The following is a 24,216-nucleotide window of genomic DNA, read 5'->3' on the forward strand; positions in this document are numbered from 1 at the left end:
CTTGTTTTTCAATGCCGCATAGTATTCCATTGTGCGAATATACCACAGCTTCTCTACCCATTCGTTTGTTGATGGGCATTTAGGTTGTTTTCAACTCCTTGCTATTGTAAACAAAGCCGCGATAAACATGGGTATACATATATCTACTTGGATGTCATTTATGGTCTCTTTAGGGTATGTTCCCAGTAGTGGAATTGCTGGGTCGAGAAGTAAATTTCTAATGCATGCTATAATGTGGACAGATCTGGGAAACACTTTAAACAAAATAAGTCTCTTATCTCTTTTTATCTTTTTTATATGAAATAAGTTTTTCTCTCCTTTATATGAGATAAGTCTTTTATCTCCTTTATATGGAATAGGCAAATGACTCGACCAGATTATTAATAGTTAGCAAGGATGAGAGAAAAGAGCTAATAATGGTGATAAAAGAATATTTGGAGGGAAGATATAATGATATCTTCATACTATAATGATATTTACATTAAAAATGTAATGAGTGTTAATTGTGGAAGTTATATTGATAGATATTTCAATAATTTGTTTATATAAATGAATGATGAAGAAAAAGATGAGAGCTCAATTTTTCCTAATATGAAAGGTCCTGATGATACTCTGTTCTAAAGTTTGATAGTGCAGCATCATAATAATCTACATCTTTACTTAGTACAATATAATCTATATCTTCACTTACTAAAATAAAAGAAAGGAGAATGATTATGAAGTTTATGTTGTATTTTTCTAATTTTCTTTTTTTCAAATTCTTTATTGTTTGTGGACTACAACTATAAGTTGTTGCAAAAATAATGCCATTTTAAACCTCAGCTTTGACATTCTAGGACTATAATTGACTATAATTGAAAGAAGAGCCATTACAATCTGCACATTTTTGCTGGTAACATAAAATCTGGCATTCTGGATGTCATTCTCTGGAGGGTTTTTCTGTGGCACTTGACCATTGAAGAGTTAGTTTCCCCTGTAAGAACTTGTTAATGTGCTTGAAGAGGTGGTAGCTGTTTGTGAGAAGTCTGGTGAATATACTGGAGGAGAATTTCGTAGCCCAGTTCATTGAGCTTTTGGGGCACTGGCTCAGTGAGAAGTGGTCGAGCATTGTCATGAAGAAGGATTGAGCCTTTTCTATCAACCATTGTGGACGCAGACATTTCCGTACCTCTCGGCTGTTATAATTCCACCTGGACTCATGAAGTGGTAGTGATGGGTTAATCCAGCTGCAGAACATCAGTCACCATGATCATTTTTTTTTGGTTTAAATTTAGTTGTGGTCAGTATAGCTCTTCACTTTAATCCAAGCCCTGGACTGAATGTCATCAGTTATTGTAGAGGATGATTTTTCACCATAGGATGCATAGGAACACAGAGCCAGCTTGAAAGTAACAGTTGCTTTGATTTTTGTTCATTTTGTGTGGTACCTATCTGTTGTGCTTCTTTGCCTTTCCAGTTTACCACAAATGACAAGTGACCATAGAATGATGAACATGTAGTTCTTCTGCACATTCTTTTTTTTTTTTTTACTTCATCTTATTTATTAACAAAATACTTACGATTTTTGAAATAAAATTTTAAAAATGTCCTGCTTTTACGTTAACATGGGCTAGGCCATTAAAAAAAAAAGAAAACAAAGTCAACTTTAAGTCAGGGTCCAGGATAATACTATGAGAAGTAAAAATATGATTTATGGCAGTAAGACTTTTTAGCTTCATTTATCACCCTCAGCTGACCATAGTTAACTTCTGATGTTTGACCATGACCTTCTTTATCTTTGATAAAGACAGAATTTTCAAAATCAGCACTCTGTGTTCATTGATATTTCTCTCACCCAAAACTTCACTGATAGTTTGACCTGTGTGGGCTGCGTGGCATCCAAGTTTGAATTCATCAAAGTAGATTTGGTGAAAATCTTGTTTTGACATCCTATATTCTGTATCCTAAAAATAGACAAAAATGTAATTTATCTTTAAAACCAACTGGAAAGAGAGATGAGCATTAAATAGGCTTTAAAATTACATATATAACATTTATCTATGGTAATAAGGTTTATAACAAAATTACTGCATTATGATCAAGCAACAAAAATCTTGAACTCGCTTTGCAACCACCTAATAGAAAGAAGGAGTGCTGGTGGCTTAGTGGTAAGAAGTTGCACTGCCAATCCAAAGGTACACAGTTTGAATCTACCAGCTTCTCCAAAGGAAAAAGATGGGCAGTCTCTTCCTGTGCAATTTACTTCTTCTAAAGGTTCCAGTTATGGGTCAATTCTGACTCGGTGATACACAACAATAGAAAGAGCTTTCTTTCTCTCACATCCTTTAGAAAAGCCATGCACTGTGAGAAGTGGGCTTATCCCTTTTACTTGAATGATAGGGGTCTCATGTGGGTAGAGAGAATCTGACAAGTAGGAGAATAAGAATAGAGTTATGTTTTCATATAACATAATGTGAACTGTAATGTTAATATTGAGCCAAAATTGACCCACAGCTGACTCTTCAGCAGGTTTTCAGAGGCAGTAAATCACAGGGGATATTACGCATCTTCCTCTCACAGAGCAGCTGATGGACTCAAACTACATGCGTTCAAGCTGGCAGCGCAGCTCCTTACCACTAGTATTTAATCTTTTTTGTATACATAGGTTGTATTTTAGAGTACATGTAGACCTATGACTGAAGGAAGATAGATAACCTTATTTCAGATTCTAGTTTGTAGTACTTATTTCTGAAGTAGCCTAGGAGGAAATGATTGATTCATTATGACTTAACATATAAAAAGTTTGTTTATTGTGTCCTTATATTTACTTTCCAAAATCAGATTATTTTAATGTTATAAATATTTATACTTTTCTCTTCCAGAAGCCACCACTATCCGAAAGAATGTCAATTACTTTGAAGAAGGTATATTTTTTATATTATGCAATTATATTCTAATTCTTATTATTATATTACAAGAAATTTTGGGATACTTAGGATGCAAGAGCAGAAAATAGTCTTTTTTTAACCAGAAAAAATAATTCACATTTATATGAACTGTTAAGGAAAGAAAGTAGAATTGAATGAGCAAAAATTGCATTCATATAAATTTTAAGCATCTTTTGTTTATTTAAATTAATAATTTTAAACAAGGACAAAATTTCCGTTTCCTGGGTATATGCCTTTAAATTTATTTTTAAAATAATTACTTTTCCAAATTTTCATAGCCAGTGTTTGACTAAGCTAGTACAAAAGTAAGATCTAATCCATTCTTAAACCCAGCATAATCTGAAATTATTCACCTACATACTGAAAGAAGAGCTCTGTTGGCCTAGTGGGAAGAGGCTGCAGTGCAATTCCAAAGGCATGTGGTTCAAAAACACCAGCTCCTCAGAATGGGAAATCTCCTCAAAAACACCAGCTCCTCAGAATGGGAAATCTCCTCCTGGGTGATTTACTGCCTCTGAAAACCTGCTGAGGATCAGCTGTGTGCCGGTTCTGACTCAGTGGTATATAACAACAGCAACAAATACTGAATTAGGTGTATGTATCCTCTATACACAGAGACACATACACAAACATGCATGCATACACTGATCTTGCTAAATTTAATTATGTTGTACAGATTGTCCTCCTCCATAGCAGAGTAATTAAATCTCCAACTACTTAATACTTATGTATTAATATTTCACTTTACACTAAAAATTATCATTGTGGTCTTTTAGATATTATTCTTGAATATTTGTTTAGGATAAAGTTAGGTTTCTCAAAGAAGAAAACCAAATTAACTTACTTTTAGGCCATTTAAAACTTTCTAATTCAAAATAGTAATAACAATTCTGTATCTGATTATTAAATATCCTTCAATTTTTAATGTTTCATTAATTCATTTTTTTGTTTAAATCCAGCTCTTTTTAGCATTATAATAAAAACAATACAGTTAGTTACTCTCTCTCTCTCTCTCTCTTTTTTTTTTAAGGAGAAACTGAGGAAGAAGATACAGAAAGTTCTCAGAGTGATGTTACTGCTGTTAATGTCAAATCCAGGGATTTGACTGAGCCTACAGGTAACATTGCTTTGCAGATTAGACTCTTACCTTAGGAACTATCTTTTTAGTCAAAATTCTGTGAATTTTCTTTTTCAAAGAGTAGTTTATAGAGGTCGTGCACTTTCAATATTATTATATTATTATCTATTAATTGACTGATTTTACTTGTGTGTCTGATCAATAATGGCATGTCCTCTAGTATCAGAATAAACAATAAACCCTTTTCAAGTCTGCTGTGCTATTTATGGAAAACAAGTGCTAAAAAGAAAGGAGGATTACTTTTCAGTTTGCTTTTAATTTTATAGAGAAACTGATCACTTTGTCATAGGGACTCCTACACTACACTGTCAGGCATGTATAACTATCCTTTGAGAAGCTTTAAAATAGATAGACAGTTATTTTATCCCTGGGTTGCTCAACTTCATACCATCAAATGAGTAGTGACATCTCTGATTCTTACTGTAAATTTATCTTTAAATTTATTTAGGAAGTCTTGTTTGAGGAGAGTAAAATACATTTGAGGCTTAATCAGGTGCTTAATGAATTTGTAAGCATCATAAATAATAAGTGGGTTTTTTTTATTTTAACCTCTGAAAGAATTTTTACAGTTCATTTTTCTATCTTACATCATCATTCATTTCACTTGTAAGATAAGCTATAAGTTGTTTTATTATTATTGTTGTTGTTAAGTACTGTTGAGGCAGAACCAATCCATAGCTGGCCCTCACTCAGGTTTCCAGACAGTAAATCGCACAGGAGATGATTGCTCATGTTTCACCTGCAGGGCAGCTGGTAGATTCGAACCATGTGCCTTAGAGTTGATAGCTCTTTACCATTAGGACACCAGAGCTCCCAATAAATTGGTTTATATGCATGGATTATTCAGTATTCCCTCATTTCTCCTTGATACAGAAATCCTAAATGGAGATCTGTGATACTCTAGCATAGAGGTTAAGAACAGGAGCTTTGGAGCCAGAATCCCTGAGATTCAGTCCTGACTAGGTATGTGCTCCTAAGCCATTACTTCACATCTGTGTTCATTCTTTCCTCATTTGGGTTGTGAGGATTAAATTAATACGTAAATGAGAAGCAAAGCATTTAGAAAGGATCTGGCACATATGATTGAATCTTTTTTTTTTATGATTGAATCTTTTTTTATACATTTTTTTCCATGCTGTGTACCAAGTTGGATCCAACTGGTACAGGAGGAGATTGCTCCCCCATCTCCAGTGAAGCATCTGGTGGATTCAACCCGCATGCCTACAGGATTGCAGCAGAGCTTCTTGCCACTAGGCCACCCAGGCACATATGATATACTCAAATTACAAGCTATATACTTAAAACTCTAAAATTTAGAGATTAATGAAATAATTTGTGTATCAATGGCTTGCTGCTATTGCTATCAACATATGTTTGGAAGTCCCTAAACTTGATCCATTTAGAAGTTTAATAGATTCTTTGACCTGTTGGAGCTTACATAACCACATGCAGAAGAAAATATTTGTTAAAGCGTACACACTGAGGCATAATTAAAATAATACTTAACATTCATAGTTCACTGTAGGTACAAAATCCATTCAGAAACACAAAAAAATGTTAAAATATCATTTGTTTATTGATATCCAGTCAACCGTAACCCTTAATAACCATATAAACAGATCTGAACCTTGCCCTATCTTGTGCCATCCTCATCATCTCTGATAATTTTATACATTGTTGTTGTTGTTGTTGTTGTTGTTATGTACCGTCGAGGTGCTTGCAACTCATAGAGACCCTATGTACAACAGCCCTAAACCCTGCTCTATCCTGTGCCAATCGCACTGCCTCTGACACACCCATCCCGATTACCCCAATCACTGAATCAATCCACCTCATAGAGGATCTTCCCTTCTGCACCATTCTCCACCCTCCCAAGCATGATGTCCCTCTCTAAGGACCAGTCCCTCCTTACAACATGTCCAAAGTATGTCAGACGAAGCCCCAGAAGCCTTGCCTCCAAGGAGCAGCCTGGTTTAACCCTCTCTAGGAAGAATCTGTTTGTTTTCTTGGCAATCCATGGTACATTCAGTACTCTTCTCCAGCACCACAGCTCAAAGGCATCAATTCTCCTTCTATCCTCCCTAGTCATTGTCCAACTCTTTAATGCATAACAAGTGATTGCAAGAACCATAGCCTGTATCAGACACACCTTAGTCTCCAGAGTGACACCATTGCTCTTCAGTACCCTAGAGGGTCCCTAAGAGCAGACTTTCCCATGGCAATATGTTTTTTTATTTCCTGGCTACTGGTGCCAAGAGTGTTGACCGTGGAGCCAAGCAGACTAAAGTTGTTAACAATATCAATCTCTTCACCATCCATCCTGATGCTGCCAATTGGTCCAGTGGTGAGAATCTTTGTCTTCTTGACATTGAGCCTCAATCCGTACTGAAGGCTACAGTCCTTAACCCTCTGCAGCAAGCACTTCAGGTCCTCCTCAGTTCCAGCAAGCAGGGTTGTGTCATCTGCATAAGGCAGATTGTTAACTGATCTTCCACCAATCCTGATGCCACACTTCTCCTTATAGAGCCCAGCTTCTTGGATAATCTTTTCTGCATACAGGTTGAAAAGGTATGGAAATAGGACACATCCCTGGTGTATGCCCTTCCCAATTTTGAACCATGCAGTGTTTCTGTGCTTTGTTCTGCCTCTTGGTCCAAGTATAGGTTTCGCATTAGCACAATTAAATGTTCTGGGATTCCCGTTCTTCTCAGAGTCAGCCACAGTTTGTTATGTTCCACACAGTCAAATGCCTTTTCCTAATCAATGAAACACAGATAGACATTCTTTTGGTATTCCCTGCTTTCAGCCAAGATCCATCTAACATCAGCTACGGTATCCCTAATACCACAACCCCTTCTAAACCCAGCCTGGACTTCTGGAAATTCTCTGCTGATGTGCTGTTCCAGTCATTTTTGGATAATCTTCAGTAGAATCTTACTTGCATGTGAAATCAATGATATTGTTCTGTAGTTTCCACACTCAGTTGGGTCACCCTTCTTTGGAATGGGAACAAATATAGATCTCTTCCAGTCAGTTGGCCAAGTGGTTGTTAAATTATTCTTATTTTCAGTACTGCATATATCTAATGTTAGTGTCTAAAGAACAGAAAATGAGACATAGTGGCACAGGGCTATGAGTATTTCTCTGAAAGGGCCAGAGGGAGTGAGAATAGCACAGCTCCTCACCATCCCAGAGCAGAAAGCAAGTAAAGAGCCCCTAGCCCAGCCCCACGATGCCGCTAGAGCTACAGCAGCAGCAAGAGATTGATTTATTCATTGTTGACTCAGAGACTGTGGTACCAAGAATGGGGTTTATTAGGAAAATGAGTTGGAGAATGATGGAGGTGAAGATCATCACTCAATGTAAGTCCAGGTTTTAGCCTAGCAGTCCTAAGGTAGAGTTCCATAATTAGTCCAGCCTGTGATTTTAGTTTAGCAGTCAGCTTTTCCTTCCATCATCCAGGAAGAACAGGAAAATTTTATCTAAGGGCTCCTCTGGTTACACATTACCAGTTTCTACATAGCAATACTAACATTGCTAGGATCTCGCTCTCACCAGACTCTTGCTCCTTTCTCTGTCAAGTATTGCTGCCCAGTGTGGGATACACTCTCTCTCTTATCTTAGTCCCACAGCTACTGATGATTTACAAGACCATGTGTCTGCAGTTAAGGTAGTTACAGACCACAAGAGGCTAATGTAATGCTAGAAAAGCAAACTTTTAAGTTAATACTGCAGTTAGAAATATGTATCAGACGTTGATGTGCAGGATTTATTTGGCAAATAAGGGTGCATCATCAGAAATGTTTAGCTACCACACCTGTGTAAGATGCTTCTGTGTCCAAAATAGCAATCTTAATTTTTAGTCAAACAAATTTATTTATAAGTTTCACTTTTCTTTTTGGAGGGAAAAATAGTTGTTAAGAAGAGTAGACTAAAATACATAATGTGTTGTTTGCTGACTAGAAAGTTTTAAAGCAAAATGAATGCTGGTGATTTCACGAAGAGTCATCATTGCAAAGTTCCAGAAATTTCTCAGCTTAAAAAGATTTTGTTTCCTCCCTTACCTCATGCTGTGTTCCATTTCTTACCCATTTTTTTCCTTTTAAAAAATGTAGTCAGGGAAAAGTTAATTATCTGATTTTGTGGATAACATTATCTTTGGAAACAGTTTTGTTTTTAAGTAAAATATGTATATTTTATTTAGATGTATATAGATACATGTACATAGATGTATGTAGATGTATATAGATGCATGTAGATACTAAGTTGTTCATTTGAAAGTGTATATTTTACAAGTTAAATATGCTACAAATTATACATTGGTTCTTTTTTCTGTTTTAGATCAAACCATCAGGTCAGCTAGTCAATATCCAGAATTATCCTGGCAGTCACCACAAAGTAAGTAAAGCTCTGTTTTATACTCTTTTTTTTTTCTCTTTCACTTTTTAAAAAATTGTGATTTTTAACAAAAGTCTATAGAAAAGTTGGATTTTCATTCATTCATTGTTGTATGTTTTCTTCCTACCTCCTCATCATTTTTTATTTTATTTTTTTACATTATGGGAGTTTTAATCAATGTCACAAAACAAAATATGAATTGTTGAGTAGATTATCAATCTGATCTCTAAGTTCTGACCCAAATAATACTAAACATTTCTAAATGTCCTCATTGTAATAAAATGATAGAACAAAATATTATATCTCATTGATTGTTTAGTTTAAAATTTAGTGATAGTAGTTACATCAATCATGTGCATTCTTTACAACTTTACTTTTCCAAATACTTTTTATCTCCCTACGCATCTTAATTTAAAAAAAAAATATATATATATATTCATTCATTATTGCATAATTGTCTCTCTTCCTACCCTACTCTGTTTTATACTCTTTTTTTAAAAAATTTTATTTTCTTAATTTTAATGAACATTTATAGAGATTTGGCTTTCCATTCATTCATTGTTGCATTTTTCTTCCTGCCCCCGCCCCCCCGTTAGCTCTTCTCTTTGAAAATTAAAAGATACATTCCTTCATTGGTATACAATCCCCCCTTCCTCGTTTTATACTCTTACAGGTTTTCTTGTAAGTTAGTTTTGAAGATCTTCTTTTTCAGTTTAATGAAAGTTTTGGAAAAGAGATGCAGTGAACTCTTAAAGACTTGGAAGTACTTTCCTTGAGTTACACATGTCTATTCCTGAACTTGAATTTGAATTGGAAAAGAACAATGAAAATTTTTAAAAAAACACATATACAATTTTCTTTAATTTGTAGAATATTCTTGCTTGTAATAAAAAATTGCTGATTGTTTTAAACTTAGTAGTTATTGTAGTTATGTACCATCGAGTCAGAACTGATGCATGTCTGATCCTCCAGTGGGTTTTCCAAGATGATAAATCACATAGGAGGAGATTGTGTGACTTTCTTTCATGCAATGACTAATGGACTTAGATCTCTTGGTTGGCACTGCAACTCCCTCCCATTGAGCTACCAAAACTCTTTAGTTAGAATCTATGTATGGGCATGCACTAATAAAGGTATGAAATTTACATGCAGCATAATCTCACTTCTTGTTAAAATTTGGACAGATAAGTATTTGAGTGATGTTGTTGTTATTGTTGATTGCAATCAAGTTGCCCTATGAACAAAAGATCTGAACACCGCTATCATCTAGTCAATTTCAACTCATAACAATTCTATAGGACAGAGTAGAATTACCCAAAGGATTTTTAAGATTGTAAAAATTTATGTAAGCATACTAACAATCCTTTCTTGAAATGAGTGGCTGGTGGTTTCGAACTGCAGATCTTTTGGTTACTTAGCACTTGAACACTTTAACCACTGTGCCACTAAGTCTCCTGAAGCAGCTATAGGAAAAAGTTAATGGTAAACTAGTTGTTGTTATGTGCCATCAAGTTAGAATCAACTCATAGCTGACCATCCAGCACTAGAAGATTTTCAGAGACACTGGATCACTTGGAAGATACCATCTTTCTCCTGCAGAGCAACTGGTTGATTTGAACCATGTGCCTTTTCGGGTTGCTAGTACAACCCCTTACCTCTAGGCCAGTATAGCTCCCGTTAACGAGGTGATAGGTAAACAAATATTCACTAATAAGGCCTTACATATTTACTTACAACTTTGCATATTTCTATAAAGTTAGGGAAAATAGAACACATTTGAAAAAAGATTGGAAAGTAATATACTAAAATGTTAACAATGAATCCACTGAATCTGTCTCAGGATAGTAGACTCTTCGCCGATATTTTTCTTTTATTTAACATGTTTTTATTTTTCAGACTTTCTACAATGGAGATATATATATAAAATTAACAGAAATAATACTTTTGCTTAAGTGCAATCCAAAATTTTACATTCATTACTAATCAAGATACACTTGGAAACCTTTTGAGGACTTTCCCCCATATATTGTTGTTTTTACATGCTATCAAGTCATCTGTGATTCATAACAATGCTATGAAAACGTGTTTATTTTTGTATGTATACATATACACATATATATCTCTACTTTTTAGTGGGAGTTTGAGTTCATTTTACCTGACACATAGCAAAGTGAGTAACTAGTAAACACACAAAACATTTTGAAATTACTCTCTGGATTCTTTTGTATCTATTTGCCTTTTATTATTTCAAATATTTGGTGTTTGGAAGCTCTGAATTGTATTTAATGCAAATGATGTTGTATCCATACAATGAAATACTTACTATTCAGCAATGAAAACTGAGTTGATAATTTATATATTCACAAATTCCCACTGATGTCAAATTAATTTCAACTCAGAGCAACCCTCAACCATGTTTCCACGGCTGTAAATTTTTATGAGAGGAGGCAGTCCAGCTTTCTGTTGTTTATTCAAAACGGCTGCCTGTTTGGTTAGCAAGCTAACCTACAAGACATTATGCTACCAGGTCTCCTTGAGCTTACAAATCTCCCTCCGACTCTCATTGCCATGGAGTCAGAACCATCTCAAAGCTGGCCCTCTAGCAGGTTGTTAGAGGCTATAAATTGCATGAGAAGAGATAGATTGTCTTTCTCCCTTAGAGCCACTGGTGAATTTGAACCAAAAGAGATGTGTCATTTTGGGGTTAGTAGTGGAGACTAAGGTACACCTGATCCGGGCTATAGTCTTCAAAATTACGTGCTATGCATCAGAGAGTTGGACAGTGACTAGGGATGATAGAAAGAGAATTGATGCCTTTGAGCCGTGGTGCTGGAGAAGAGTGTTGAATATACCATGGACTGCTAGGAGAACAAACAGGTTTGTCCTGGAGAGGGTGAAGCCAGAATGCTCCCTGGAGTCAAGGATTCTGAAGCTTCGTCTGACATACTTTGGACATGTTGCAAGGAGGGACTGGTCCTTGGAGAGGGACATCATGTTTGGGAGAGTGGAGGGACGGCGCAGAGAGGAAGACCCTCGATGAAATGGGTCGATTCTGTGATTGGGGTGATGGGAGTGAATGTGTCGGAGATGATGAGGTTGGCACAGGATAGAGCAGGGTTTAGGGCTCTTGTACATAGGGTCGCTATGAGTTGCAAGTGACTCGATGCCACATAACAACAACAGCAAGTGCACCTTCAGACTACACTACTACAGCTCCATATATGTTTGTATGTATGTACGTGTATTGTTATTAGGTGCTTTCAAGTTGACTACAATTCATAGCAAACTTACAAGTAACAGATTTAATGAATCCAAGATGCCATTGATTTTAAATAACTCAGAGAAAAACCTTCTGGTTAAACTATAACATGATACTAATTATAACTCTTGATTATGCCATTACTTGCAGCCCAAAATCAGAGACATTTGTTGGGGGGGAGTACTTAAAATGTCCACTTTTTAAAAAATTTTTATTTTAATCCAGAAAAAAATGTGAAAGAATATGCATGTGTCTTATTCACCACTGAATTACTTCACAGTGTTTTACATGTAATAAACAGATATTTTGTGAATTTTTTTAGTAATTTCTAGAGTTTTTTATCACCTGACGTATTACATTTGTATTTAGAAAATAAGATTTACAATGAACTTACATGGTTTTTATATACATTTTTGTGCATTTTAGAGTGTCAGCAATAGGTAGAAGGATCTCCTTTCTTCAGAACATATTTGGAAATTTACTTCATTATAATTAAGTGACTTTGTAACATCCTATAATTATCCTTTTATAACTCTCTTTAAAATCAACCCCCAAATTGGGGCTAGCATCTTCACTTTGTAGCTACTATGAGTGTTTGCAAATTTGCTTGTGTCATAAAATCCAGTTGCCATCTCATTAATTACACCTCTTGGTCACCCCATATGAGTCTGAGTAGAATTATGCTCCTCAGGGTGTTCTTTTTTTCCTTGGAATTTGAATGAAAGTTTACAAAGCAAATTCATTTTCCATTCAACCACTCATACACGTTTGTTTTATAACATTAATTACAATACCCACAATATAATCCCACTATTCCCATGTCTCCCTGAGATTCTCATTTCTATTGATCCTTCTGTTCTACCTCTTTTTGCTTTCTGGACTTGATCCTTTGAAAAATCTAACTCTTTGACCTTATCTGGTTGATTATTCTAAGGAGTAAATAAATGCTTCCTTAGGAGTTCTGGTGGCCTGTTGATAAGAAGCTGTGCTGCAATCCTAAACACATGAGATTCAAATCCACCAGCTGCTTCACAAGAGAAGGCTGGGCAGTCTCTTCCTGTGCGGTTTACTGCTTCTGAAAACCTGCTGGAAGGTCAGCTGTGAGTTAGTTCCAACTCAGCAGCATACAGCAACAACAAATGCTTCCTTGATGTTATTGGTCACTCTAGAGGCTGGTCTATTTTTTGACTGAATATTGAGCCTGGAACAGAGTTGAGTTTTGGTCTAGGCTCAGAGAGTGACTAAGTACCATATCTTAGAAGTTCCACTAACCTCTCTCAGACCTGTAAGCCTTCCATTTTTCATGTTTTCTAGCTTTGTCTACATTTTCTCCCTTTGTTCTAAGTTCTACTATGATCCCTTTTTAGATTGGCCAGCAGTGGTAACAGGCACCATCTTGTTTTTCTGGTTCCAAGATCATGGAAGTCACATGGTTTATTAGTTCTTTGAACTAATTATTTCTGTAATATCATTGCTGTTCTCTCTTCTTTTTTTCCACATAGAGAGCTCAATGGTTGCACCTAACCATAAGGTTTTCAGTGGTTGATTTTTTGACATTTCTTCTGAAGTTCTTCTGTGTTGACTCAAACCTCCATCCTTCTGTTTAACAAAAGAGCATATTAACAACAACAAGGCCATATTAACTGTTTTCACTCAGAAAATCTGTTTGCTGCAAGGGTATATGAAATTATACGGGATATGTGACAAAGATTGGATACAGTTTAACTATTATTTTGATGGTATTCTACAGTTGACTTCTTGTCCAATTCCTGACATTTGGAAGATTGGAAAATGTGTGCATGTGTGTTTTAAGTCTGGTGAATGAGGAAAAGCTTGAAATTTTTTGGTTTCTAACAACAACAGTGGTCATGAGTAAACAAGCAAAATGTTTACGCAGTTTCTTTTGCCTTTAATTTCGACTATTCTATGATGTTATCTCTGTTTTCTGTTTTAGGAGGAGACTTCACAACATCTCAAAATAAGGTCCCGTCAGTGCTGAGTAAGTGGTTGGTGCCTGTTTTTTCCTCAATTCAAATCTACCAACAAAGTCTTCTAATAAAATTGTAAATAATTTTACTCTTTGCTTTTAATTTCTCATGCATTTATTTACTTATTTATTTATTTATACGCTAATATAAAATATGTTAACGACTATTTTACTATAAGTAATTTATGTGTTAGATTAAATGGTTACTAGGGTTGTTTTTAAATTAATAATGTAACTTGATATTGGTTCTGGAGCCAAGGGCTTCTACATAATGTTTTCTTGAAATGCTGCCTATTTTTTCTGTGGGAAGTAATTCATCCCACAGGTGTGATCCTTTGAAATTAACTTTTGCTTCTGAGCTAATTGTTTTTGTTGTTTCCTTTGTTTTATGCTGCCTTTCTGTTTTTATGCCACTTACACCAGGATCCCTTTCACCTCTGTTAACTCTAACTTAAGACATTGGAATGTGGTATAATTTTTCAAAGTATGTGAAAACATATATTGATATATGTATTTGCCTCATTCAGCCTCAAGCTATAAAAAAAGTCCTCAGGAATGTGTTGAACAATCCCTAAAACAAAGGAATAGGCTGCAAAGTAAGTGGATAAATCTTTACTTAATACTTGAAATCATCTTTGAGCTTATGTGTTGTTTTTCCTGATTAGCTAGTACATGAAAATATTTGGTTCTTCAGATAGGCATTGAGGCTGTGATTTTGACAGCTGTGAATGCTCGTTGTTTTATTTGCTTGGACTGTCAGGAAATGAATTATATATATAATGTAGATAATGGGATGAGAGGACCAGTGGATGATAAGTCTAGATTGACAAGCTGTCAATTCTGGCAGCAGTATAATCATAAAATGAAATTCTGTTTTCTTTACAATATCTATTTGGGATTATTTTTTTTAACAGGCTGTGTTTACATAAATAACCTCTATTACTTGAAATAGGTTTATATACCCATAATTTGAAGTATTAAAGCCACAAATTACATTTTCATGGTGAGGTTTAGGGCAGATTTGAATGTCACAGTGTTTAAGAAATACTGTAAGCTGAGATGATGAAACTTCTCATCTTGATGACCTTGTTTCCTTTCAACATCTCTGAGCTTAGTGCAGGATCCCTGACCCAAAGAATATGCCCTGCTCCTGGCTCTTCTCTCTTAATAGTTGTTACTGTTTTTTATGTGCCATCAAGGTGGAACCCACCCATAACTGACCCTCCAGTAAGTTTCAGACACAATAAATCATACAGGAGATTGCTCATTCTTCTCCCCAGTAACAGCTGGCAGATTCAAACTGTGTGCCTTTGGGATTGCAGCATACCTTCTTACCAGTCAGAGCTCCATTAATAGTAACAGAGCCCAACTGATTGGTTAGTGTGTTAAAGCTTAGGCTGCCAGCTAAAAAAGGTCAGCATTTTTAATCCACCAGCCCCTTTAAAGGGAAAATATGGAGCAATCAATCCCCTCATAAATTATTACAGCATCCAAAACCTGATGAAGGGTCCCATTTTTTTTATTAATAGAAAAAGTAGTGCCGGCCACACCCCAAGGACACACAACTGTGCCACAGGGCTGTGACCTGTGTAAGTGTAAACGGCTTCCACCCTAATCCTCTTACATCCGATTTGCTAGTCACATCACTGAGTGATGATTGCATCTTTATATACTGCCAAATCACTGAGAAGTATAACCTGACCAAGTTGATACATGGTTTGAGGGAACACAGTTCAGTCTTTTAAACCTGTGAAGTGACTCTCTTAATGTAATTCCATAACCTTGTGGCTTTGTTTTTCCATCAGTAAAGTATTAATAGTCACAATTCTTTCTTGGAGAAAGTACAACCAGGGTGCTCTTTAGAAGCAAGAATCATGAAACTTCATCTCATACCCTTTGGGTATTTTGTCAGAAGGGGCCAGTTGTTGGGAAAAGAACTCTTGCTGAAGGGGTCAGAGAGAGAGGAAAAAACCTCCAGTAATATAGATTGGGTTGGTGACTATAACAGTGGGCTCACGTATATCCAAGATCATTAGCCTAGCACAGAATAGGGCAAAGTTGGGGGGTTTTTTTAACGTTTACACAGTTTTACCTACAAAGTTCATATATATTGCCCCTCACTCACACTGATCCCTTTCACTTCCCCAACTCTCGCCCCCTCCACCCATCAAACCATGATTACCACCCTTCGCCCTGTGTGATTCCATGATTACCCCCCACCGCCCATGCCCACCCCTTTGCTCCCACTCCCCCCCAGAGATCTTCATACATGTTTTACTAGTCATCTAGTTCTACAATAATGGTCTTATACAGTATTTATCTTTGTGGGACTGAGTTAGTTCACTCAACATAATGCTCTCCAGGCTCTCTCAAGTTAGGTAATAATTTACAAAATCATTGCTCCTGTGTGCTATGTAGTATTCCATCATGTGAATGTACCATAATTTCTCAATCCATTCGATTGTGGTTGGACATTTGGGCTATTTCCATATTCTTGTAATGGGGAATAACAGTGTTATGAGTGCTGGTGTACAAGTTTTTGGTTTTGGTGGTGGTGGTGGTGGTGGTGTGTGTGTGCGTGCGCCACAGTTCTCATTTTCTTGAGGTATATTCCAAGCAGTGGAATAGCTGTGTCATATGGAATTTCTAGAGTCAGCTTTCTGGGAAAGCGCCAGTCTGCCTTCCAGAATTGTTATATCATTTTACAACCCACCAACAATATATAAGAGCTCCTATCTCACCACATCCTCTCCAACATTTATTACCTGCTGTTTTGTTAAACTTTGTGAATAGGTCAGAGTTTTTATCTGTTGTTCAGAGAGTAGCTATAAATCTTGGTGACTCCAAGGCAGCTAGCAACAGCAATAATAGTCACAATTTTTCCTAGTGCAAAACTCATAGAAGTTTTTAGCACATATGAAGGAATTCTCCAGCAACCCAATATACCATTTTGCCCTTGCCTTATTGTTGGCTATCATTTCTTATTGTTGGGAGTGCATTCTTTCCAACTTGTCACAGTTAGAATGTCAAATGTTAATCATTCCATTCATTCCATTTTTCCTTTTTTTCTTTTCTTTTTTTTTTAAATTTTATTATTTTGTGTGCGTGTACCGTCAAATCAGATCTGACTGGTACAGGAGGATATTGCTCCTCCTTCCCCTGCAGAGCATCTTGTGGATTCGAACCGTGTTCCTCTGGGATTGCACTGTCCATTTTTCTTATAACCAGAATAAAAAAGTAAATGAATGAAGAAGTGAGACACATCTAGGAAGAAAGAATACATGAGTTCTACTATGTGTCCTATGAAATACTCAGAGAGTTCTGTTATTACTTAGTGCTTAACTATGTATTCATTCGGGATAATGAATATCAGGTATATGACTTCCAGATAAATGAAGTAATACAGATCCTTCTCAGAAAATGTTTGTGTGCCGCTTATTTCTTTTAATAAAACTCTGCAAATTAATGCAGAAGAATATATAATTGAAGATCTCCTTGGAATGCAGAAATAGATCTTAATGCCCAGATTGATAATTTAAGTATTTTATTTAATGTATTTTTACACAGTTGTTGTAATGTGCAGTCGGACTCATTGCTAAGCCTCCTGCAGGAGACTAAATCACACAGAAGATTTCAAAGATTAGCTCGAGGAAAGCAAACTAGTATAACTATATGTGCAATGACTGGAGTCAGAGAACCAAAAGGGAAAAACTCACTCAGATTTCCTTAAACTGAAGGAACTGAAAAACAAAGCTTTGAGTTGCAGAATTCATGGAGTCACTTTACAAAAAGAATCAATTGACACAGACCCATTTCAAGAAGTAGCATATGTTCAGGAACCACGGGTGATGAAAGAAGTTCACTGAGGCATTGGCAGAAAATAAGGACCCAGGAATTGATGGGATGCTAGTTGACAAGTTTCAGTAAAAACATGCAGCCACGTGTGTTGAACACAGATGTGTTCAACAATCTGCCAAGAAATCTGGGAGACAGCTACCTGGCCAACAGATGATATGAGTTCTATATCTGTTCTCATTCAAAATAAATAAAGGTGACCCAAATAATACGAAAATTATCTGTCATTCATAGCACATGCAAATAATTCTTGCTGAAGATGATTTAAAAATGGCTAGAACAGTACATCAATAAAGAACTGCCAGAGATTTTGGTTGGATTTAAAAGAGACCGTGGCACCAGAGTTATCATTGCTGATGTCAGATGGATATTGGCCGAAAGTGGGGAATTCCAGAAAGACGTCCACTTTTGTTTTGTTAAATATTCAAAGGCATTTGACTTTGTGAATCAACAAAATCTGGATAACTTTTGTAAAGAACAGGGAACTTCCGTGGCCTCGTGGTAACGAGTTGCACTACAATCTCAAAGACACGTCGTTTGAATCCACCAGTTGCACTGCAGGAGAGAGATGAGCAGACTCCTCACTGCTGATTTACTAACTCTGAAAATCAGCTAGAGGGTCAGCTATCAGTTGATTCTGACTTCACAGCAACACAATAACAATGGAGAAGAATGGGAATCCCAGAGCACTTAGCTGTGCTCCTGAGAAACCTAGATAAGAAAGTGACTTGTCTGAACAGAGCAGGAGAACACTGCATGGTTTAAAATTAAGAGAGGTGTGCATCCAAGCAATATATTTTCTCCATACCTGGTTCATCTCAATGCTGCAAATCATTTGAGAAGGTGGACTTTATGAAGAAGAATGTGGCAATAAGATTGAAGGAAGGCTTATCAACAGCCTACATTATAGGTGATATTATTCTTGCTTGCTGAAAGCAAGAAGGACTTGAAAAGCTTGCTGCAAAAGATCAAGGACTGCAGCGTCCAGTGTAGAGGCAACATCATGATATATGAAGAAAAGATTGAACTTGTCAACAAGATCATTTTATTTGGATCCACACCCAATCACCTTGGTACTGGCAGTCAAGAAATAAAAAAACAGTGTAGCATTGGGCAAGTCTGTGGGCAGGGACAACTCCAAAAGTGTAAAAGAGCAAGGATGTAAGTCTGAGGTGCCCCTGATACAAGCCAGAGTCTTTCCAATTACTTGCTATGCATCTGAGAGTTAGACAGTGAGTAAAAAAGACAGAAGAATTGATGACTTTGAGTTGTGGTGCTAGAGAAGAGCACTGACTGTCCCATCGACTCCCAAAAGCATGAACACACGTCTTGGAGAAGGTGCATTCCTTAAAGGGAATGATAGTGAAACTTTGTCCTTTGGGCATGTAATTAGGAGAGGCTAGTCCTTGGAAGAAAGCATAATGCTCAGAAAAGCTGTGGGTCAGTGAAGGAGGGGGAGAAAATGGGCTCTGATGTGGCAGAGATGATGAGGATGGTACAGGATAGGACAGGGCTCAGGTCTGATTTTCATAGGGTCGCCACGAGTCATGCTCAGTTCAATGGCACCTAACAACATCATATATTAGTATTGTATTGAACTTTGAGAATTCTGTAGAAATAAGAGGAATTTGCATGCATATTAGAGTGTATATAACAGAATTTCTTTTTTAACCATACAAGACTTTAAAGAAAGAGCAATAAAGAAAACATTTCTAGTGGAAATAGGAGATTGTAGTGATTTTTTTTTCAGAGTTTTCCTCTTCATCCCAAGACATTTTTTACACTTTTAGTATATAAAATTTCATCTTTCCTTCTCTTACCTGTGTATTTTTATGATTTTAGTTGAGGGCCAACAAAGGTCATTTTTAAATCCTGAGTGTTTAAGCACCTGCAGGGTCCTTAGATCTTCTTAACCTGTGTTAGCACCAATTCCTAGGCAGTTACATTCTTCCTGCTTCCTAACCATTTCAGAAAGATCTCTCATTTTCTTTCATTGCCTTAAACTCTGGACTAACTCATAGCTGATGCTCCAGATGGTTATCAGAGACTATACGTTCAGAGACTGTACAAGGAAGGAGATTGCCCACCTTTTATTCATGGAAAAGCTGGTAGATTTGAACTGCCTGCCTTTGGATTGATATCACAACCTTCCTACTAGGCCACCAGAACTCTCTTTCAGAAAGATAGGACCACTGTTTGCTTTTTTCTAGATTCACTGATGATAAAATACTGACATTAGGGAGGAATATGTCAGTTAGAGGTCAAATCCCTGAGTCCATGTCTCATTCATTCACATCCTTTAGAACCTGACTCAGAATGTGGTCTGGAGAAAAGAGGATAGAGTTGGAGATTGAGCTTTTGAATTCTTACCCTTATATTGGAAAGATCTTGGGCAAAATCTCTTAACCTTTGTGAACTCAATTTTCTTGCCTTTAAGAGACCATAGTGCCTATAACTAGTTCACTTTGAGATTCTAATGATTTTATCTGTATGTGAATGCAGTTTTCAAAAATCTGGGTACCACATCATTATTAATGTTCTTTTATAGTTAGCAATATATTTATAAAGTATATCATATAAATATAACAATATGTTTGTTACTAATAATGATAATGTGGAAGGAGGAGTGGCATCCACTTCCATAATAGCTTGCCTCTGGAAACCCTATGAACCTGGAGAGTGTATGAAAGGCACCCAAGCGTCGAGGACTCTCCTTCATAGGGTCGCTATAAGTCGCCTGCGACTCGACGGCACTTAACAACAACAACAACAATGATAATATAACAAAATACAAATATAATAATTCCCAATAATGGTAACTGTGGTGGTCTGTGGCCTTTGTTCTTGGTTTTAGAGAGTCACCATTATCATATTCTTCATACTGGGAAAACTTTTTACAAATTTTTGTTAACATCTCTAATAGTATTAACAAGAACAATAGATGTTGCCTATTAGACAGTGTCCTGCCTCAGCTCTGTGTGTGTGTGTGTGTGTGTGTGTGTGTGTGTATACACACTGGTCAGTGAATTTTCATATTCTATAAATTACTTAAATAATACATGTGTTATATAGTAAGTATTTGCTCTTCTTTTTTTTTTTTTTATTGTATTATTTTTACGTGTACCGTCAAATCAGATCTGACTGGTACAGGAGGAGATTGTCCCCTCCTTCTCCAGCAGAGCATCTGGTGGAAGCATTTGCTCTTCTTTATCATTAAAATCTTCATAGAATAAGGGGAGCTCTGGTGGCCTAGTGGCAAAAAGCTGCACTACAATCCCAGAGGCGCACGGTTTGAATCCACCAGATGCTCTGCCGGGGAAGGAGGGACAATCTCCTCCTGTACCGGTCAGATCTGATTTGACGGTACACACAAATAATAAAAATAAAATTAAAAAAAAATCTTCATAGAATAACACTTTACAGCATCTGTATTTGTGTGTGCTCTCTCATTTAATCTTTGTAACCATGGCAATAAATATTACCTGATACAATAAATATTACCTGATTTCTTTTAAATAATTAAATTCTTTGTTGACCTAACAATAGAAGGCTTTTAAATGATGATGATTCTTAGTATAAACTAGCAATTGAAAAATATATCTCTCGGGCTCAGAGTTATTTTGGGTTAGTGTTTTTGGTTGTGGCGGTTTTTTTTAGATTTTTTTATCAAAATGAGGCTATTTCCATATCTTAGCAGTGCTAATTTTATTGCTTTACTTTAGCTCAGTGTTTCTCAAATGACATGAAAGTTAAAACTGTGTGTAATTAATAGATGGCAGTACTGGTATTAGTGAGACCACTCAGTTTCTCCAGTGTGAGCACAATTCTTCTCTTAAGTGTTACACTCTGCTTCTGTCCCAGAAGGCAATTATAGGTCAGGGAGGGAAGGATTAGGGTAGTTTTAAATTTATTTTCTAAAATAGTGATAGGAACCCTAGTAACACAGTGTTAAGTGCAACTTGGATGTTAACCAAAAGGCCAACAGTTCAGATCCACCTGGTCCTCCTTGGAGGGAGAAGACTGCCTGCTTCCGTGAAGATCTATAACCGTAGAAACCCAATAGGCAGTTTTCTGCTGTCCAATTGCTATTAGTTGCGTTGATATTAATGGCAACAGGTTTGGGTATTTTAAGTTGCTATACGTTAGAGTTGACTTGATGGCAACAAATTTAGGTGTTTTGTTTAAAGTAATGATGGAAGAAGAAAGAGTTAATGGAGTTGTGAGAAGATTATTTTGATTCTTAGCTACAAACCTAAAACAGACGTATTTGTCTTTTAACAGAAATAATACAGATCTTACATAGAGTTTTAAAAATATTTAATATGACCAGAACCTCAAAAAATACTATAATCACTTAGGGTATAAATTAGTGAGGATTAAGATTGTGTTTCGTATCAAACACTTCATTTTCCCTTTACTTTACAGCGTCTTCGCCAGGCAAGAGTTCGTTGTATGGCAGTATTTCAGATGGTATAATGTATTTCTTTTTATTATATCTGTACCTCTCTGCTTTGTTTTCTTAACTTGATCCCAGCAGTTTCACCAGTTCTACTAAATTATCAGGGGTGTATCAGGCTATCGCCATGTGCTGTGAGTTGTAAGGATATAGGCCTGGTCTCTCAAACAGCTTTAGTCAAATGATCAGTTGGGCTTCTTGTTTGTGGCTGAGCACTGCTTTCTTTTCTCTTGGTGGAATTTATACTTTCTTTCTCTTATAAATAAGTAGTCTAATCATGAAGCTTAAATTGAGATTTTTATATATTTTTTTTTAACTCTTGTCATTAGATGATCTCATTCAGAAACCAGCACTTGGAAATCCATCTCCATCTGCCTCCAGCCCACGTAAGTTTGTCTTTTCATTTCCTGTTAAATGAAGGCTTTAAAAATTGGCAGCCCATATTTGTTTTGACACTTTTTAATGGCAAAATAACTTCTACATTATGCTATTTGAAAAATTATATATGAAACACTTCAGAGGAAAATATCTCTTTTTCTAGCAGTTATAGTTCTTTAAGGACAACGTATATGAAACAACCTCTGGCTTTTCTTTTCACTTTATTTTCTAGGAAATGAGAATATAAATTAGTTTCTCATTCAAATCAAAAGCAATAGTTAATAAGCAAAGCTCCTAGTACGATTAGCCTTGTGAACCTTTGCTCAGTCAGAAGAGAGCATGTTGCTTTCAGATGCCCTCCCTTAAGTCAGCTTTAACTCACAGCAGTTTCATGTAGAACAGAACAGATCTTCTCTGATCCCACACCATTCTCACAGTTTGTTTTGTACTTAAACCCATTACTGCAGTCACTGTGTTTGTTATTGTTGTTATGTTATGAGAACATAGCATAATATAATGGATTTATTACAAGTTCTAGAGCCTGGATTTGAATAAATACAAAACCATTTACTAGCTGTACAGCCTTAGAGCAATTTCCTTGCATTTTTAGGCCCCCAGGCCTTTTCATTATCCTGAGCTAAAGGGCAAATAAACTTTCATCTCAATACCCTTGTACACTATTGTAATGGTTAAGAACTATTAAGTTGTGACTTACTCTTAGCTGACCCTCCAGCAGGTTTTCTGAGGCAGTAAATCACATGAGAGGAGATTGTCCTGCTTTCTCCCGGAGTAGCTGGTAGACTCAAACCTTGTTCCTTTGGGTTAGCAGTGCAGCTCTTTACCACTACAATTAAGGAGCTTCTTTCTTTCCTTTTGTTTTTCCTTGACTGACAAAGCCTGTATATTTGGGGTGGGGTAATGTGCAACAATGAATTGATAGGAAGAAAAAGAAAAACTGGAGGAGAGGGAGGGAGGAAAATGTGCAACAATGAATGAATGAAAATCTAACTTTTTCTGTAAACTTTTCTTAAAATCCCAATAAAATAAGCGATATTTAAAACTGTATATATTTAGCTAGAAATTAAGAGTGAGATTATTTTTATCTCTTTATTATTAATTTATTTTAAAATAGTTTAGGGAAGAGTGGCTTTCTATTTTTTTCTAAGTCTCTTTTATGTGTAGTTTAATGAAATGGAACTGGATTCTCATGTGTGCTTATGATTTAGTCTGTTATGTTATTTTTGGTTCAAAATTTAGCTTCAAAACAACTGCAGAAAATGCCATGTTATACAGATTTATAAAATCTTAATAGCCTTTTCAGGAAACTGGCTATGCCTTTGATACTACCCAAACTCGGACAAGTAATAGTTTCTTAAATATTATTTAAGATACAAAATAATCAAAATAATGACCTTTTTATACTTTTATGACATTAAGACACATTGTTGTTGTTGTTATGTGCCGTAAAGTTGCTTGTGACTCATAGCAACCCTATGTACAACAGCTAAACCCTGCTCTATCCTGTGCTAATTGCACTGCCTCTGACACACCCATCCTGATTACCCCAGCCACTGTATCAGTCCACCTCATAGAGGGTCTTCCCCTCTTGTGCTGTCCCTCGACCCTCCCAAGCATGATGTCCCTCTCCAAGGACCTGTCCCTCCTTACAACATGTCCAAAGTATGTCAGACAAAGCCCCAGAATCCTTGCCTCCAAGAAGCAGCCTGATTTAACCCTCTGCAGGATGAATCTGTTTTCCTAGCAGTCCATGGTACCCTCAATACTCTTCTCCAGCACCACAGCTCAAAGGCATCAATT

At 36.4% G+C, this 24,216-nt stretch overlaps 1 protein-coding gene across 1 annotated transcript in view; it reads left to right on the forward strand.

The window, feature by feature from the left end:
- Positions 1-24,216, forward strand: part of TOR1AIP1 (torsin A interacting protein 1) — a 54,596-nt gene that overhangs the window by 22,076 nt on the left and 8,304 nt on the right. Inside the window, exons 4-9 of the mRNA XM_006887733.1 lie at positions 2,862-2,903; positions 3,958-4,044; positions 8,407-8,463; positions 13,680-13,721; positions 14,237-14,305; positions 22,350-22,406. Of these exons, the coding sequence (XP_006887795.1) occupies positions 2,862-2,903; positions 3,958-4,044; positions 8,407-8,463; positions 13,680-13,721; positions 14,237-14,305; positions 22,350-22,406 (354 nt within the window). The remainder of the gene's footprint in view (positions 1-2,861; positions 2,904-3,957; positions 4,045-8,406; positions 8,464-13,679; positions 13,722-14,236; positions 14,306-22,349; positions 22,407-24,216) is intronic.

Source organism: Elephantulus edwardii, unplaced genomic scaffold (genome assembly GCF_000299155.1).
Source record: "Elephantulus edwardii isolate Elephantulus edwardi_28Jun2011 unplaced genomic scaffold, EleEdw1.0 scaffold00061, whole genome shotgun sequence".
Classification (NCBI taxonomy): domain Eukaryota; kingdom Metazoa; phylum Chordata; class Mammalia; order Macroscelidea; family Macroscelididae; genus Elephantulus; species Elephantulus edwardii.